The sequence below is a fragment of the Cyanidioschyzon merolae genome, chromosome 11, assembly GCF_000091205.1.
Source record: "Cyanidioschyzon merolae strain 10D DNA, chromosome 11, complete genome".
In the NCBI taxonomy this organism is placed as follows: Eukaryota; Rhodophyta; class Bangiophyceae; order Cyanidiales; family Cyanidiaceae; genus Cyanidioschyzon; species Cyanidioschyzon merolae.
The window spans coordinates 316,622-333,327 of NC_010137.1; the positions used below are offsets into that span (position 1 = coordinate 316,622).

Sequence of the window (16,706 nt, forward strand, 5' to 3'; positions counted from 1 at the left end):
TTCGCCATTCTCAAGAATGCATCCCGTCGCTGAGCACCTGCGAGAAAAAGACAAATAACAGCGAAAAGGACGTGCTGTTCCACGTAATCCAGCATTTACTGCTCTGGGGATAACGTTCCCGTGGTGCATAGATGCTTCGCCTGCGATGATGACTCCCGAGTATTCACGTTCGCCAGAGACGGCCCACGAAGGCTGTTTGATTTGCAAGCGACCCAGGGAGCACAGCGGCGACTGCCGTGCATAGGAACGTCATCAATTGACACGCTTCGCGCCATTCACAAACATCTCCAGTGCAATGCAAACGGTACACCAGCATTGGCAATAAAAGCAGCAACGCTACCATTGGCTGATATTATGCCACTGAGTGCAATCGCTATTCTCGGCGCTTTAGAAGATCCAAACAAGTCTATCTCATACATAATCGGCTCTAAGCGACCTTTAAGTCGTCAACGTCAGTCTCACGCAACCGTACCCATATGCCTGGACCGCCTGTTTACCGCAGATGCCTCGATCCTCTGCGTCTAGGACGGATGCTGCATGCGGGTGTGCGTGCGTGCGTGCATACGTGTGTGTGTGTGCGTGTGTGCGTGCGTGCGTGTGTGCGTGCGTGCGTGCGTGCGCGCGTGCGTGTGTGCGTGCGTGCGTGCGTGCGTGCACGTCTACACGACATATGCAACCCACATCCCGTGGGTTCCTTGCTGATCGCCGCGCCCGTATATACGCTTGCGTCCTTCGAGGTTGTGGCGGCAACCGAAGTATGCCCATGGCTTCGGCGCAAGACCCCATCGCTCACTAATACGCAAGGTCAATACATTCAGTTGGTGCTGTGGATACGCAGGACGCTCATGCACGTATCCAATTCGACGGTAGATGCTGAGATGCCTTCTGAAACCCTGCGGCAAGGGATAATGCCGCAAGCTTTTACGTCGAAGCATATCATGGGGCGGAGTCATCGCTGTTTAGAGCGCATTCTGCATACCGTTGCATGAATCGGTGAACGGTTCGCCAATACGGTTCCTGCTATAACTTTGGGACGGCCGAGGGGAGCGCCCGTGGACCTTTGTTGTCGTCGACGTCTCGCCATGGCTGCAGTGCAAATGAAGGGCCTGCCGCAGTGCCCCGAGCGTGCATCTCCAAGGTACCAGTGAAAACAGGGCCAGCAATTCGTTCGACGTCTTTGACGAGCAAGCACACCCCGTACGTTCCGCGGCCCGTGGCCCTTTCACAAGCTCGAGATCGCAAGAGAACAGCGTACCCAGAATCGGAATGCATCGCCGAAGCAGCCCCGACAACGGTCTCCAATGCTATTATGGTTCCGCGATCAAGAACGCTGTACTTGTCCGAGGCGGAGCCAACGACTGGTTTCTCCCTCACCTCTGCTGTTTTGAACCCCGCGTCTCGTAGTAATTTTTCACGAGAGAATAGAGCAGGACACCCCCGATTGCAATCGCACTGCCGAGCCATCCGCGCCAGTCAATGGGATTCTTGAAAACGATCACGCTAGCAATGATGATGACCACTCGTTTCACCGTATTCCCAACAGCATGAGTAATTGGGTGGACCGAATCCAAAGCCATGAAAGCGATTTCATTGTACAGGTAGAAAAAGAGGCCGCTAACGCCTACCCATACCAGAAGCTTCGGTAAGGTCATTGCGGCGACGGCCGCTCGCCAGGCCGCGGGAAACACCCGCCATTCAGCGATGAGAGCGAATGGCAGCAGAAGAAAAGTCGATAAGATTGTTAGAACAGCGTACAGGTTCATGGGCGTCATATTCTGCCCCTTTGGTGTCGTCATGTTGATCTTGCTGAAAATATTCCGCGCTGTGAACGCAAAATTCGAGCCCATTGCAGTCAGGAATCCCATCCAGTTAAAGGTGGCCTCTGAGACGGACGCCATAATGACGCCAGCAACGACAGGGATCAGTGACGCATAGACCGGCAGCGGGAATACGCTCCGCAGAAAGATGGCGGAACCCACCACATTCACGAAAGGTTCAAGCGCTTTGACCACATGCGTGAAACTTATCGCGACGGCACCAAACGACAGCACCGTGCACAGGTGACCCAGCGTATGCGCCGCCGCCACCGGCAATAGCTTCTGCACATCGTTCAGAGAAATAGTAGGTGCTTTGCGTATTCCCAGCGTCCACACCAGCAAGATGTACGGAATACCTAGCGCGAGTTGCAACCAGGCGACAATCCAGCCACCGCCGCCCATCGCGTTCAGTACAGTCTTGTTGCTGATATTGTAAACGATGTTGAACAGGTACCATAGGAGAAAATAAGACCCGATTTTCAACCGCCGGGCGATACCCAGCTCGCTCACTGGTTTTGGCACACCACCTGAAGCGGCATCCTCGGCTGCAGCCGCCATGCGTACAGCCGCGACGGCCAGCTTACCCGTGCGTGCCTGGACGCCACGCCACTGGTACTCGGGTCGCCGCGGGAAACCCCATCTCCGCGGAGCCCAGGAAGTTGCACTGCGCGCAAGTACCGACGTCACAGGCAGCGCAGATGTTTTTGAACAAACCGGCCCCCTGCTGCTCCGTCCGGCTAGGCCCCGAAGCGACGCACAAATCCGGAACGGCGTGAAGCCTCCAACGAACGCCAATGTTTTCGTATATGCCCGGTTGTAGTCTGTGGTCATTTTCTGAGGCACCAGATGGAGTCCAGCGCTTATTTCAAACTGGAGACTCTCGCCGCTACGATACCAGCAGCCAATGCTCTGCCTGATGCGCACCCACGAAGCAAATCGTGCCCAGCGCAGCGACCTCGACCCGGAGGAGCACAGGGCGCACCGCCGGCGGTCGCGGCGACGGCGACGGTGGCGGCGGATCGGATCCCAGGCGCATCGCATCGGCGGCGATGCACAAAAAAAAGGAAGAAAAGAACAATGCGCATCATCGGAGAACGCTGGCCTAAGTAAACGTTTTGTCAATGGAAAAAAACCGGCGGCGATGCCGATACCCATCGCCTGCTTCTGAGCCCCACCGGCTGCGATGATTGCGGAGAGAGCTGTCGCCTGCCGGGGCGTTTTGCTGCAGTGAAAGTTGGATGCATTGAAGCTGATTCCGAGTGCATGTGCGTGTGCGTGTTACAAGAGGAAACGAATGCGTTCTTGGTCTCTGTGGATACGCGTTCGCGTACCATAAACTTTAGCGACTTTTTGTCAGAGAAGCTAGGTTCAGCGGCTTCTGGATGAAGCGTTGCTCTGATGAGGCGGGACGGCGGTGCAGTGCCTTTGTGGGCGTCGGCTCGCTGCGTTGTTCACTTGGTACGGGCACAGGTCTCATGATCGGTCTGGGAGCTAGCAGGCCGCTCAGACGGACCTGATGCCGATGGTGGCGCGACAAGACACGCTGGGAGACCACAGCGTCCAAGGCGGTGCCTCGGCGCAGGCGATGCACTGATCGCCCGGGCAACATCTGCCTCGAGGGCGATTTGCGCATATCTCGCAACGGCACGAGCCATTGAGAAGGGCGGTGCGCGGAGCACTTGCCCCACAGCATAGGTCGATGCGCGGGTCGTTCCGCATAGACGGTAAACTGTGAAAGAAACGGAAACCTTTCCACCTAATACTGTTTGCCATGGACAGGGAGCCAAGCAGTAAACTAGTCGCTCTTCAGTGGTTAGATCCTGTTGGCTCTCTATGGTGCGCAATCGATCTCTGTCTCTGATCTGGAGCCTACGGCCGCTTCAACGCTGTCCGTCCACAAGGAATGCACCGCGACGCTTCCATGAAAGCGTCCAAGTTCCATATGCTCTGGTCTATGTATTCTCCAATGAACAATGGATGGTGGAATCGGGCGACCTTCTGCACGCCGATTCTGCGGCAAACGCCTGTAGGAACACCGGACGCGTCTCTACGCTCGCCATATGAAGACCGACATTTTTTCACTGGAGCAACCTCAATGAACCTAACCAGGTCACGGATATTGGATACCATTGTCATGCCTTGAAGAACATTGACGGGAGGTTTTGTCGCCTCCTGTTTTCGGTAACGGAGGTGTGCGCTTTGCGCTGCTGCGATGCAACCTCAGTACGGATGCGCGACGGATACCACAACAGCGTCCAGGATTCGGTTTCGTGCACGTCTGCAATCACTCATTTATCTGATCAAGTAAATGAAGCTCTAGGAACGTCCTTCGATCGAGACACGCGGCTCATCTTTCCAGCGTGCGAGGAGAGCCGCACGGTCGACTCAGAGACGCGGGAATCGCCAACCCGCCTTGGTCTGGCTCGTAATCTCAGTGTCTCTGTTCAGCGTGGCCTGATTACAGACCGGAAAGCCAGGAACGTGCTGCTGTGTGCTGTTTCGATCCGGAACTCGCGGAGGCGCCTGTAAAGCACTCACAACCGAGTGCGATGAGACGCGTTGCCGCTCCCCGTATTTGTGAATGTGGGCGCGGGCGTTTCGAGTTATCCAGTCAAAGGCGATCGGGGCAAGTAGCATCGGGGGTATCGAAAATGCATCCACTAGCGCGAGGGCGTTTGGTCGCAAGAGGCTGCTCAGGTACTCCACCTGCTGGTGAATGCGTTCCAGTGTGTTCGGTGCATCCGCATAAACATTCATGCGCGTCAACAGCGCTCCGTACTTATCCAGCATGTGCAGACCGTAAAGCGCACAACAGTATCCGAGAATCTGCTTGAGAGCTGGATCATCGATCTGACGGACCTCATCACAGGCGATACGATAGGCAAGCAGGCATGTGTAAACCTTTCCTACATCGATCGCCAAATCCAGGCACATCTTGTTCCAAGCAAAGAATGGTTTCATTGAATTCTGTTTCGTAGCGTACGTGAGCCGCTCTGCGAGTCGACGCACAAGCGCATCATGCAGCCTCGCCAGCGATGCTGTGATGAACGCGGGCTCCGCCAGCTCGCGATCCGAGGTAATCGCTGGGACTGCGGGCGGTGGCGGCAGCTTCCCTGCTGCGTACGCCGCGAGCTGTGCTCGCGCTACCTGCTGAACAAGCACAATATTCGTGCCCTCGTACGTAAGATAGACGTCAAAATCACATTTCAAGACGCCAATGCGATTCTCTGCTAGATAGCCCATACCACCGCACGACTCGCGACATTCCTGCAGGACGTCCGACATTGTCCAGGTCGCAAACGCTTTGAGTCCAGAGCTCCACAGGTGAATCTCTTTGGGATTTGGATCCTCTAACCGATGATGCCATCGATACTTAAGGCGGTTCGTTGCCAGCGCCAGCACGTAGGTCGTCGCCAACATGGGCAGCAAGCGCATCTGGTGCGACTGGTAATCCATGAGTAGCATCTCCTCGGGTGCGGTCTTACCATCATGTGTCTCATTTGCGGTGGCATCGGCCTCTTCGTCATCGCCAGAGGGCGCAAACGCTCGCCGGGAGAGCGCGTACCGTATCGCTATGCACAGCCCAGTTTTCATGCGATTCACAGCACCAACACTGATACTGACGCGTCCACCAGTGAGAGCCGCGAGCTGCGCAGCGAACTGCTCGTCACCAGTCTTGAAGGAAGAGCGGTACGATCCATCGGGTAGCACCTGGGAGTATCTGGCAAGCATTTGCTCGCGTGGAATGCGCACGTTGTCAAACCAGATGCGGCCATTGTCGACCCCGTTGAGGCCTTGCTTCACGCCGACGTCGGCAATGGTAATCCCGTGGCAGACCTCGCCGGCGTCGGTGCGCAGGCGCACCAGAAAAGGGTGGATACCACGATGGACGCCGTCCGGTGTGAGGAGTTTGGCAAACACCACTGCCCAGCGCGCAGTTTCCGCTGCACCACCAATCCAATATTTTTGTGCCGTCTCCGTCGGTGTATGGATGATAAATTCCCCGCGACCTGGGTCGTAGGTTGCCAGGGTCTCAATGCCACGAACATTGGACCCATGCCCAAGCTCCGTTAACGCAAAGCAGCCCAGCATGCGCGCGTCCTCGATGTCTTGCAGCCAGCGCCGGCATTGCTGCTCGTCACCGAGCAGCGCCACGCTACTACCAAACAGACCGTAGTGAACGCCCATTTTCACTTCCAGGGAATGATCAACGTAGCCGCACGACTCCATTACTGCGTCGTATCGGCCTCTCGCTTCCGGCGAGTAGTTCAGTGTTCCCTTCAGGAGCTGGGCTTCGCGAATAACTGCCCAACGCGCCATAACCAGTTCGCGCTCCTCGGGAACCGTTAGACCGTAGCGAGGTGTGAACAAGTCCGCATGTTGTTCAAACATTGCATATATGCGGTCCCGAAACGCAATGTCGTGAGCGTCCAGGAGGGCGCGCATACGCTGTCGACAGAAAGTAAGCTGCAGCGGTACACCTGGGGTACCCGGCGCTTCCGCAGGCGAACGACACAGACGAAACGTTGCCGATTTCTCGCTATCCATCTCTTGCAGAGCGTCGCTTCTCGCGGGATTTCGAGGCATCTGCCGAACCCCAGCGAACGCTTGAACGACACCGGTGGCGGCTGCTTCACGCACAGCTCCGCCAGTCACCCTGACGCTGTTGCGCGCATCGTCCGTCGAGATCGGTAAATGTTTTTCCATGTTGTCGAGATTAGAGTTTCTCAAAACAAGACGGTTTCTTTTGAGTCCTTGTTTCTAAGGAAGCAGCCCCAAGTCACAGCCACAATGCCCCTAATACCGCTGAACGTTATCGAGGGTGTGTGTGTGTCGCGCTCGACAACGTATCCTTCTGGAGCGAGGCGGAGATTGCCGTGATCGCGATACCGGGGTGTGCATCCGCAGGACGCGAATTCGGATAATACATAAGTGTCTCAAATCAACTAGTTTTGGGCTTTGAATGGTATGCCTGGCATATCCGAGTCTGTGTCCGCCACCTGGCCCTGTAGAGGATCGGGGATTTGATTCCGGTGATTTCTGCACAGGCAGCAAGATGGCCCATGCTGCAGTCTGCCTGCGTTCGGGTCCCTCCAGGCAGGCATTCTTTCATCTGCACTATAGGTTGCACAAGCGATTCAACGCGAGCAGAGCGACGCGCGGGCTGCAGCAGAAACTGCTCTATCTGGAGCCTTTCGTGACACACCCCAGTCCCGGTGGCTGCGGGGTTTTCGCGAACAGCGCCGTTGCCTACCACAAAGAAATTCAGTTTTGAGTGCTTAAACTTTCTAGACGCAGATGCACGACAATGCTCGTGGAGAATCCTGGATAAAAGGTGTCGAGGTGATCGAACGGCGCGCGCGCCAGGCGGCAGCTCCTCGCCGGCATCCGTGCGTACGCGCACGTGTACGGATACAGGCGCTCGCTGTGCTGCCAACGCTCCGGTCAAGCGTAGTGTCGACGAAGGATTAGATTTCGGAGGAGATCAGTCTTCCAGAGAATCAAGACGCACTTTCGTAACGACTGAAAAATCAGCTCGATTTCTGCTGCTTACAGTGCAGAACGCGGAGGCGATCTACGGCACCGATGGCTTCTAAAAACGGGATATGGGGCGCATGAATACTATTTCTGGTACAAACGGCACTGTTCCTGATTTTACGTCCATGCGTGAATCCCGGGACTCGCAGCTACGCGGCACCGGACAATGCGAACGTCGACGATGTCCGCGTGTGCGTGCGCGTGCCGGTGAACTCAGTTCTAACACTGCTTTGTTGTTCGTCGTGCACACTGGTGTTCAGAAAAGCTTCCGTTGCAGTTTGATCGTTTTCATAACGCTCCTCGCAGAGACATCCTCCAGTCGGGCAATGCCAAGGAGCGCTGAGCAAGCTCACATATCGAAACAAATGGGGATTCATTTGCTTTCTGATCTAGGCCACGGAAGCGCGCTCTTGACGACACAGATGCGGCCGCCGTATCTAAGCATCGGTCTGGTCTCCGGAACAGCCTCCTTTGCTGTATGCATCACGAATGCCATACGCTGTACCCTGACGAGGCGGAATGCATATTCCGTTCGATTTTTGCGCGATGTAGCCACACGTAACTGCAACGCCACGCAAATGCTCACGAGAAAGAGCGCTCTCAGCAACCGTGACAACGTACCGTTCGCAAGACTCTGGAAAACCACCGGAACAGCGTATCACAGCAGCCCAATTTAGGATCAAACAGCGGACAGAGTTCCGTTGCAGACCACGATAAGGTGCTCTGTGACTTTGGCAAACACTCCGCGGTTCTTTCTCTGCTGTGACTCTGAGTATGAGACAAGTGCAATCGCAGCATATGGGTACCGAGGTTGCTAGTCTTGCTGGCGGCGTCGCGCGCGTTCAGTCTCTTGTCACCAGTGTACTGCACTTTTATCTAAGCTTGAGTGCTCAGGTTTCTCAGAGAGCTGCATTTCGTTCGTCCCGCCGTTCTCACTGACTCGATACCCTATTCCATATAGTTAGAGCCGCAAAATCCCCCAGTGTCGACATTTTTGCCTGAACGGCTCTGAAAGACCTCACCACGTGCAACGAAAAAGCACCGCGCTTTCGATGTATGGATACGTGGGCAATCGTTTGCTGCCCGCACGATTGCGCTACAGTGCGTGCTGCCACCCGAACAGCTCCACAACAGCGTCGCGCGAGATCGCCGAGCGCACGGCAGCGGGTAGCGTGCGCGTCCACGCGATCATCTCAATGTCCGGTATGTACATGAAAGGATAGCATCCAAATCATGACGTCATGCGATTCAACGGAAATGGACGCGCTCCAGCGATGAGATGATACCAACGACGGCGGCGAGTCCGTTGAGCCACGACCATCTGCTGTGTACCGCCGCCGTCTATCGTGCAAATAGACGCATCTGCAGCGCACCCTCATCGACGTCGTACCAACGCAGGTTCTGCAGCACCGTAGCACAAACGAGCTCGTATCCGCTCTACGGTCACAAGGCCGAAACTCTGAGCGCTATTCTTAGCGAGCCGAGTTTTTTGTTGCTGCGCGGCCTCCGGGAGCTTCACGCACACATGCCGAGCGCGAGTGGAGAACGTTTGGACGTGTCGAACGACGCGTTGCAACGCTTGTCCACGTCGAGCTTCTCCACTGTCTCCGTAGACTCTGCTGAAAGGCTCTCTGCGGAGCAGTTCAAAGCCATCAAGGAGCCGCTCGCTGCCAGGGCAAGAGTTGAGACTCGCGAAATGTCGGGTGTTCCAATACCCAAAACAAACAAAAGTCGTGCGAGCGCTGAAGGCACGTCCTTGGGTTCTTCGCTGCGGCGTGCGGCTTCGCGTCTGTTCCAGCCACTGCGGCGCAGTGAGTCGGGACGCAGTCTTTCGAGTCGCCTGAGAGGGCGAGATTCAGTTGCCGATTCTGCGGCTTCGCGGAGGCGACTGCTCCCTTTCTCGCAGGTTTACGCCCATGGTGTCGTCGAGGAGCAGGGCCGGCGACCAACCATGGAAGATCGGTGTTGCACGCTAGTCATTGGCGACGGGGCGGATGCGATCGGCATATTCGGCGTTTTCGATGGCCACGGTGGAAAACTTGCAAGCAACTATTGTCACGATCATTTTCTCGAGCGATTACTGGCACATGATGCTTTTATAACGGACACGGAACGAGCCCTCACTGAGACTTGTCATCTTATTGACCAGGAAATTCTCGCGGAATCCGTGCGGAAGCGGACGTACGCGGGTACAACCGTTGCACTTGCAGTACTGAAAGACGGGAAAATATACTGCTGCAATGTTGGCGACTCGCGAACCGTGCTCTGCGCTGCAGGCGGTGTCGCGGTACCGCTCAGCGTGGACCACAGTCCCATGGTGCCCCAGGAGGTACGCCGCATCAAGGCCGCCGGCGGCTTTATCAATTCCCGCGGTGTCAACGGGTACATATCACTGACGAGGGCGCTCGGTGATCTGGATCTCAAGGCGCACGCTCGCCGACTCTTCCCACATTTGGATATTACTGGAAATCTTCTGATTCCCGACCCGGATATCACAATCCGTGAGCTTCATCCTCAAGACGAGTTCCTTATCGTAGCATGTGATGGGGTGTGGTGTCGCCTCACGAACGAGGAAGCTGTTCGAATCACACGAGCGGCGCTACGTCGCTACGGCGGTGATCCGCAAGCAGCGGCGACAACGCTGGTGCACGCCGCGCTTGCTGCCGGCTCCGGCGATAACGTCACCGTCATTGTGATTGTCTTGTCGCGACCCGACCTCATGCGCGACGTCACGGTGCACGGTGGAAGAGCGTTTCAGCACCTCAGCTCTATGGCTCTGAACGAAACAACGTCCTCATCTGCGTCGACCGGCGAGCATGATCCGGAAATGCCCTCGCGAGATTCGAGCCAATCGAATCTCTCACTGGCTTCCGAGGATAATTCTCTGTATAATGAACAAGAGGACGTTTCCGCATATACCACGGAACTGGGTCCTACTGGGCTCGGTGGGGAACCCGCGGAAGTCGTCCTTGGCGACGCACCCGAGGAGCAGTTGAACACCCTGTCCCTTGGGGATCACATGCGAGCCGCAAGCGCCGACGATCAAGACCGCCAGCGCTCTACGTCGAAATTCGGCCTGTTTCAGCGCAGACCTCGGTAGTGCTGCCGAAAAGCCTCTGAGGAGCCAGCGTTCTGAAATACCTTTTGGGCTACGAGGTGCCGGCGGCTGCTCGCCGGCTCGCAACCAACGGTTCACCATGAGTTCACGCTTCGAAGACATAATCTTATGCCTTGTAAACTGTATCTGCTGAGAATCGGTCGAGCTACAAGGCCCTCGGATGCGGCCAACGGTTTGCTTGGAATACAGACCAACCAGAGTCAGCCAGCCAGTCAGCCAGCCAGCCAGCTAGCAGAGCGAGCATCGCGCACCCTTCACTGCTGTTCGTGTGCTCGCTTTCGCTGTATACGGTGTTGGACTCGTGCAATCCAAACAGACAAGCGGCTTTGCGCGACAGCGAAGCCTGCATGCATGGAGACTGGAAACTGGAAACTGGTCAATGCGCTATGCGGTACATGCATCGTCAGCTTTAAAATCATGACTGCTCTTTCAGGTAGTTTTCCAAAAAGGTAAGTCCTTTGCTCGGCTCACCAAAGTCCTTCACAACGACACAGGAACACGACACGACTTTCCGCGGCGTTCCGTCAGCGTCCAGCTTGCAGAGGCCGGCCCACTCGCCGAGTTCCTTTCCATCGGGAACACAGATGAGGTTGATCCCGTGTTCAGCACAGAGTGCTTGCACGAGCTTTACCATCGCAGGCTCGTCGCAGCTCATTGCCAAAACACATAAACGTGCTTTGCGGCTATCCAACGCACGCACAGACTCGCGCAGACCGCGAGACAGACCACCGTGAGCAAGCGCTTTTCGCAGCACGATCCGCAGTGCGGTGTTCACGTCCGTGACTTCCTCCTCGGGAACCACTACCGGTAGTGCGGGCACACTAGGCGCTTCTGGAACAGACTCTGCGACTTCCGTCATGATTGAAGTTGTGCAGGCGTCGAAACGAGTCCTCGACGACACCAGGTCGCCTCCGTTGCGTTGACACAGCTCCTGAAGAAGTAGCAAGTACCTGGTGGCAAGTGGCGGCCGCGGCGAGCAGCGCCCAGAGGGCTGTTGCACGATGCTATACTGTATTATATCTTTAGGAATATAAATATATATAAAGGACAAGCGTATGGGAGCGCCTAAGGACGCTCGAGTCCTCACAACCGCTCTCCATTTCATTACTTGTCCAGCGTCGACGAAGGAGCTACTAAGGACCTCCTGCAGACCTTCTGCATACCTGGTGGGGTCTACTGCATGCGACATCCATGGTGCAGCGCGCTGGACGCCCTGATCCTGATCCTTTCGAGTTCAACGCGCTGGTACCCGTGTAGATTCGTCGCCCATGCTCCCCGAACGCGACCCGACTCGTCTCGTTTCGTTGCACACTCGGGTCGCAGAAGCGCAGCGCTTAGCTCGGTCTTGGTTCCAGGAGGTGTCGGGAAGCCAGAGATATGGCCAGCAACGCGCTGTCTCGGGCGCAACCGCGGTACGTGTTCACTCGAATGAACCAATACCAGAACAAGTGCAGCGGCTGTTGACGCAGGGTAGCCTGCGGGAGATCGACGTCGTCCTTGAAACGCTGCTTTCGGAGTGGGCGCGCGCGTCTGAGCAAACCTGCACTTCCATAGCACGTGCTTTGCGCAGCTGTCTGCCTCAAGTGCGAAATGGAGCCGAGTGTTTCGTAGCGCGCTTTGCTTGGCGACTAGTGGCGCTCGATGAAACGAGTGCTCGCGTCTTGTTGCTCGCAGCCGCTCACAGCGACCGAGAGGAACTGGCTTGTGCTGTCGCTGCACTTGCAGATCGCGCGTATCTGGAACGCTCCGCGGTAGCGCTGCCAGCGATGCCTGAATATGAACTTGTCAGGCAAACTACCAACATCGCCGTAGCGTACTTGCAAGCGGTTATGACCCCGAGTACGGCTTCGCGAGCGCGGAGAATCTTCCTCCGCTATGCACTGCCCAGCAACCTTGCACAGGCAGCGCTGTACCTCCTGCTTCAGTATCGAGGAGATCAATTTCCATCTGAAGAGTTCAGTCTGATTTTGGAAAGATTTCCTCAACCCGACGTTTCTATGCTGTTGTGGTATCTGGTTCGCATGGAGGCCTTCCTGTCTGGGACAGCATCAGTGCCTGATCCCAGCGTTATCGCCGGTGTGGGCCAGACTCGGTCGATGCTATCGAGGAGGGATGCTTTTCGGGAGCATCGGGACTCTGCGGCAGTGCTCCTTCTGCTGCACGACTGGCATGCACTTGAGCGCTATGGGTCCGTCTGGTTTTCTTCGATGGGACCCAGCAAAGAGCAACTGAACGATCTCTACGATTGGAAGCGAGTCGATGTGCGACTCTTCTGGACGGTCCGTATACTGGGTTCTTCGACAAACAGCGAGCACTTGTCGCATGTCGCGGATCTATCGGATGCACTCGAAGCACTTCTAGAGCGAACCCAAAGTCTTTTTCCGCGAACGCGTGCCCTCTGCCAGACGATTGGGCATGTGCTTGCACTTGAGTCAAATCTGGAGAAGCTCGCCGAATGGCTGTGGAGCCAAGAATCCGAACGCATTCCACTGCCGTTGTTTGTCAGCTACTTGTTCGCTGTACACCAGCCACAGGTGCAGGGTGCGGTTATTCTGAAGCTGGCGCACAGGAATCGCCTGTCGCATGGCAAAACGCAGTACCCCATCGAGGTTCTTTATGTTGTGATAGCGGCGTTACTTGTAACGTTGCGTACCGGAGAACTCGTCACCGGTCTGAACATTTGTCTCTTCATTGACTGCATGCAGAGCTTCGTGCAGAACAATGAGGTATTCCTGAAAACGTTTCTGCCCTGTATTCAGCTGGTATTCGGTGAAGCGCTGCGCGAAGCGCGTGAGCAGCACCGACTAGCCTGGGAGCGGCTATGGGTCACGATTCTCGGGCGACTCGCGCTTCGTCTGCCTCGAGCGCAGCGTCTTCTCGAACAGGGGCTATCAAGGGCTCTCAACAGAGACCACCAATATGCAACCTCAGTATTATCGCTTTACATGAAAAGCGTGAGAGATCTCTGCTCGTCTGTGCCTGCTCGCGGCATGCAGTTGCTCGCTTTGATCCAGGCAGTGGTGCTCCGCATGCGCGAGACAAACGCGGGACACGACGCTATAGCCTATGCACTTGAAGCGCTCGATCATCTGGTTCAGGCTCAACTGATGGATCCGGCGAAAACGCTTCGATTTCTGCTTCAACAAATGCCACTTTCCGCATATAAGAGCAATAGATGGCCAGCGTTGTTAGCGAATGCCTGGTTCGGCTTGCTGACGAGCATCCTCAGAGAGTATCCGTGGCAGCCAACCCGGCGCGCCCATCGACTCCTTCGGGTGCTTCTCTGGCTGTTGCACGATTGCGAGTCGGACCCGAGAGCTGCCCTAGCGCTCACCCGCCTCGGTTATCGAGTCTGGTATGCAGCGCAGTGGTGGGAGCACCAGCAGGCACCGCGCCACACGGCAGGCGCCCTGCCCAGCAATGACGCAGACCTGTCGGGCGAGGCGGAGCTACTGGAATCCCTGCCTCACCTGATGCCGAATGATCAGTGGACACCACGCTCCATCGAGCGGCTCGCTCGTTACATCCAGTTTGCCGTAGACCCGGCGCTGACGGAGCAGGTGCCGCTGCTCCCCGTCCTGGAAGCGTCTGACGCATTCTACGGCCTTGCCCGCATGTTGATCCACGGGGCATGGGCGCATCGTTCTCGAGCCGCGTACCACGCCCGACGCCTGCGTCTGGGTCGCTCCCGTGACTCGCAGGCGTACCTGCAGCGGGAGCTGACCTCTCTGCGCGAGTACGCTGACAGTCTGCCGACGCTGAGTCCTATCCGACTCGTCATGAACCTGGTTCTGGATATGGAGCAAAACGCGCCCCTGGCGCTGGTCAGCGCCCAGCTCATGGCTACTTGTGGCGCAACGCTTCGCTCGGGCCTCTCCTACGAAGCTCTCTACGCGATGTGCGGTGCCTCTGGGAACACCAGCGAGTCAGGCGGTGCTGCACGCCTCGCCCGCCTGCTGTGCGTATGGCTCCTGGCCCCGTCATCGAACAGCTCCGAGACGCCCTCGGAATCCTTCTGGAGACTGCTGGATTTTGACCTCCGACCTTACCAAATCGTCTTGCAACCAGACGAAGACGCGCTTCTTGAGCAAATGCTCAGACGCTTCTGGATGGCGCCTCTATGGAGCTGCGTTTCCCAGGGCGTTGAAGGAGCAACTGGTGCCGCTACGGCCGCTGCACCTACGGATCCTGCGGATGACCTTCTCGAGGTCATGAAACAATCGTGGGCTTGCTTCGGGGCAACCGTTTGGCCCTGGCTTGTGCAGCGTTCAGCGCTTGCGTATCGGATGCGCTGGCAACCGTGGCTCGTTCAGCAACGACGCATCGGAGCCTGGCTTGAACGTATTTGCGGGCGACGCCTGATCATTCCAGAGGCAGCTCCGCTGTTTATCGAGGCGCGCTTGCCCTTTTTCCGACCGGTTTCACTGGCGGAATCGCTCCTACGATTAGAGGGCGCGGGAGCATCACTGGAACACGTGCTCCGCTCCGCAGGCAGACACGTCTGGAGCGCGCTTCTCGATATGGATTCCATGGCGACGACAACGACGACGTCAGATGTCACTGCTGCGGTCGATGAAATGAAACAAAGCGACGAGCAGCGTCGTCAGCGCCTCGTAGCCTACTGGCGAGCCCTTTTATGCAACGAATATGCGGCTTCATGTACGGAGGTTGTCGCACCGGGAGCATTGCGTGCTGATCACGCGACATCCTTGAATCGTGCGGAAAGCGCGTTCCCCGACGATGACCCGCTCATGGAAACGAGCTCGCCTGTGTCATCGTTCGAGGAGAGCATCGCGTATGCGGATCCTCTGTGCCTTGTGATTCTCGAACGAATCCAACGGCAATATTCGTCACGGACGCAACGCCTCATAGCGCTACACCAAGCACTTGATGAGGGATCACCGCACACACATTCGAAGCGTTCGCTCCGCTGGTACACTCGCTGTATCGGACTCGTGCAGGGTGCATTCGGTGGGATCATGTTGGCGCTGTTGCCACTGATCCCGCTGGAGCAGGCAACGTTGTGCTTGGATCGGCTCCATACGATCACGTCGCTTGCCAGACAAGAGTCCAGCGATCAGCGCATAACCGGTGCCTTCGTAAGCAGCCAAGATCGCCAGCGAGACCTGACGCTTCTGAACGAGCTCTGTGAGCGCATACGCCTGGAGCTCTTGTGCTTTCCTGCATAGGGCGTTGCATATGCGTCCATTGGCACCTGGCAGCATGCCCGTTGAACAGCGGCAGCAGCGCTGGTCGCCCGGCGGGCGAGGCACTTACGAACACGGATATTCACTGGAAATGAATCGGTTGTATGTGGGTACAAGGCTCCAGGTGGACTTGTCGTACGCACGCCAGCCGTCTCTAAACACGCACAGCACGGACTTGGTCTCTGCTGGAACAGGGCATCACCAGACTTGTACCTATTCCGTAGAACGTGCACAACCCGCGCTACCTCGAACGTGCTAGGCCTCGAAGGAGGCCCACGCTTTGAACGACTCGTGCAGGGTCACTCGGAGTCTGCCCTGGAACGAGAGGAGCGTCCGCAAACGGCTATGGATGTGCCGCGCCATAAACTCAGTGGTCGTGTTCTGTCCACGAAACTCCTCGAGGTCGTCCAAGTTGCGGCACTGATACGGTTCAAGAGCAGTGGCTAGCGCCTTGGACGCTGCCCCGATATCGATGACCCAGTTCGTGTCTGGCTGGAGTGCATCGGCGAAGAACTCCGCCTCCACTGTATACGTTGCACCGTGTAGGTTCTGGGCGCACCCGAAAGCTTCACCTCGAAAGGAGTGCGCAATCATAACGGAGTCGCGTACGCCCACACAGAAAGGCATTGCTCGACAGCAGGGAGTACCGGCTACCAGTAGCAGCAGCAGTAGCAGCAGTAGCAGCAGTAGCAGCAGTAGCAGCAGTAGCAGTGTGACGTCGTAACTCGCGCAGACCTGGTGTCGACGAAGAGAATATGGCTACTCAAAAGTGCATCGCGCTTGCGCGTGAGCGACTAGACTAGAACGCGCTCTACAGGAATGGTGAATGCGTCCGGTTCCTGGAGGCTCGTACCAGTACCCCCCGGAACAACGACAAGACCAACGACATCTCGGTTCGAAAAAGGGAGCGCTCCCAATGCACCGGTTGCCTTTACGGAATGCTGTTGGTGGCGGCACAACGGAAGCTGTTCGCGGAAACGCGTCGAGGGCATACGGGCATCGTCAGGTGCTACGGCAAGCGCCCTG

The 16,706-nt window shown here is 56.8% G+C and overlaps 7 protein-coding genes across 7 annotated transcripts; 3 read left to right on the plus strand and 4 right to left on the minus strand.

Moving 5' to 3' along the window:
• Positions 1-1,370: 1,370 nt before the first annotated feature.
• CYME_CMK114C (similar to glucose-6-phosphate/phosphate-translocator precursor) lies at positions 1,371-2,648 on the minus strand (the record flags this gene model as incomplete). Its single annotated transcript, XM_005536475.1, has 1 exon — positions 1,371-2,648. One exon carries the CDS (start codon positions 2,646-2,648, stop codon positions 1,371-1,373), a length of 1,278 nt encoding a protein of 425 aa, XP_005536532.1.
• Positions 2,649-4,202: 1,554 nt separating this feature from the next.
• On the minus strand, positions 4,203-6,524 carry CYME_CMK115C (acyl-CoA oxidase ACX3; the record flags this gene model as incomplete). The annotated part of the gene is made up of 1 exon (XM_005536476.1): positions 4,203-6,524. One exon carries the CDS (start codon positions 6,522-6,524, stop codon positions 4,203-4,205), a length of 2,322 nt encoding a protein of 773 aa, XP_005536533.1.
• An 899-nt stretch (positions 6,525-7,423) lies between these two features.
• CYME_CMK116C (hypothetical protein) lies at positions 7,424-8,032 on the plus strand (the record flags this gene model as incomplete). The annotated part of the gene is made up of 1 exon (XM_005536477.1): positions 7,424-8,032. The coding sequence occupies one exon, from the start codon at positions 7,424-7,426 to the stop codon at positions 8,030-8,032; it is 609 nt and encodes a 202-aa protein (XP_005536534.1).
• An 848-nt stretch (positions 8,033-8,880) lies between these two features.
• On the plus strand, positions 8,881-10,455 carry CYME_CMK117C (similar to Protein phosphatase 2C; the record flags this gene model as incomplete). The annotated part of the gene is made up of 1 exon (XM_005536478.1): positions 8,881-10,455. The coding sequence occupies one exon, from the start codon at positions 8,881-8,883 to the stop codon at positions 10,453-10,455; it is 1,575 nt and encodes a 524-aa protein (XP_005536535.1).
• Positions 10,456-10,888: 433 nt separating this feature from the next.
• CYME_CMK118C (40S ribosomal protein S12) lies at positions 10,889-11,332 on the minus strand (the record flags this gene model as incomplete). The annotated part of the gene is made up of 1 exon (XM_005536479.1): positions 10,889-11,332. One exon carries the CDS (start codon positions 11,330-11,332, stop codon positions 10,889-10,891), a length of 444 nt encoding a protein of 147 aa, XP_005536536.1.
• Positions 11,333-11,741: 409 nt separating this feature from the next.
• Positions 11,742-15,662, plus strand: CYME_CMK119C (hypothetical protein; the record flags this gene model as incomplete). Its single annotated transcript, XM_005536480.1, has 1 exon — positions 11,742-15,662. One exon carries the CDS (start codon positions 11,742-11,744, stop codon positions 15,660-15,662), a length of 3,921 nt encoding a protein of 1,306 aa, XP_005536537.1.
• Positions 15,663-15,935: 273 nt separating this feature from the next.
• Positions 15,936-16,307, minus strand: CYME_CMK120C (hypothetical protein, conserved; the record flags this gene model as incomplete). The annotated part of the gene is made up of 1 exon (XM_005536481.1): positions 15,936-16,307. One exon carries the CDS (start codon positions 16,305-16,307, stop codon positions 15,936-15,938), a length of 372 nt encoding a protein of 123 aa, XP_005536538.1.
• Positions 16,308-16,706: the final 399 nt, after the last annotated feature.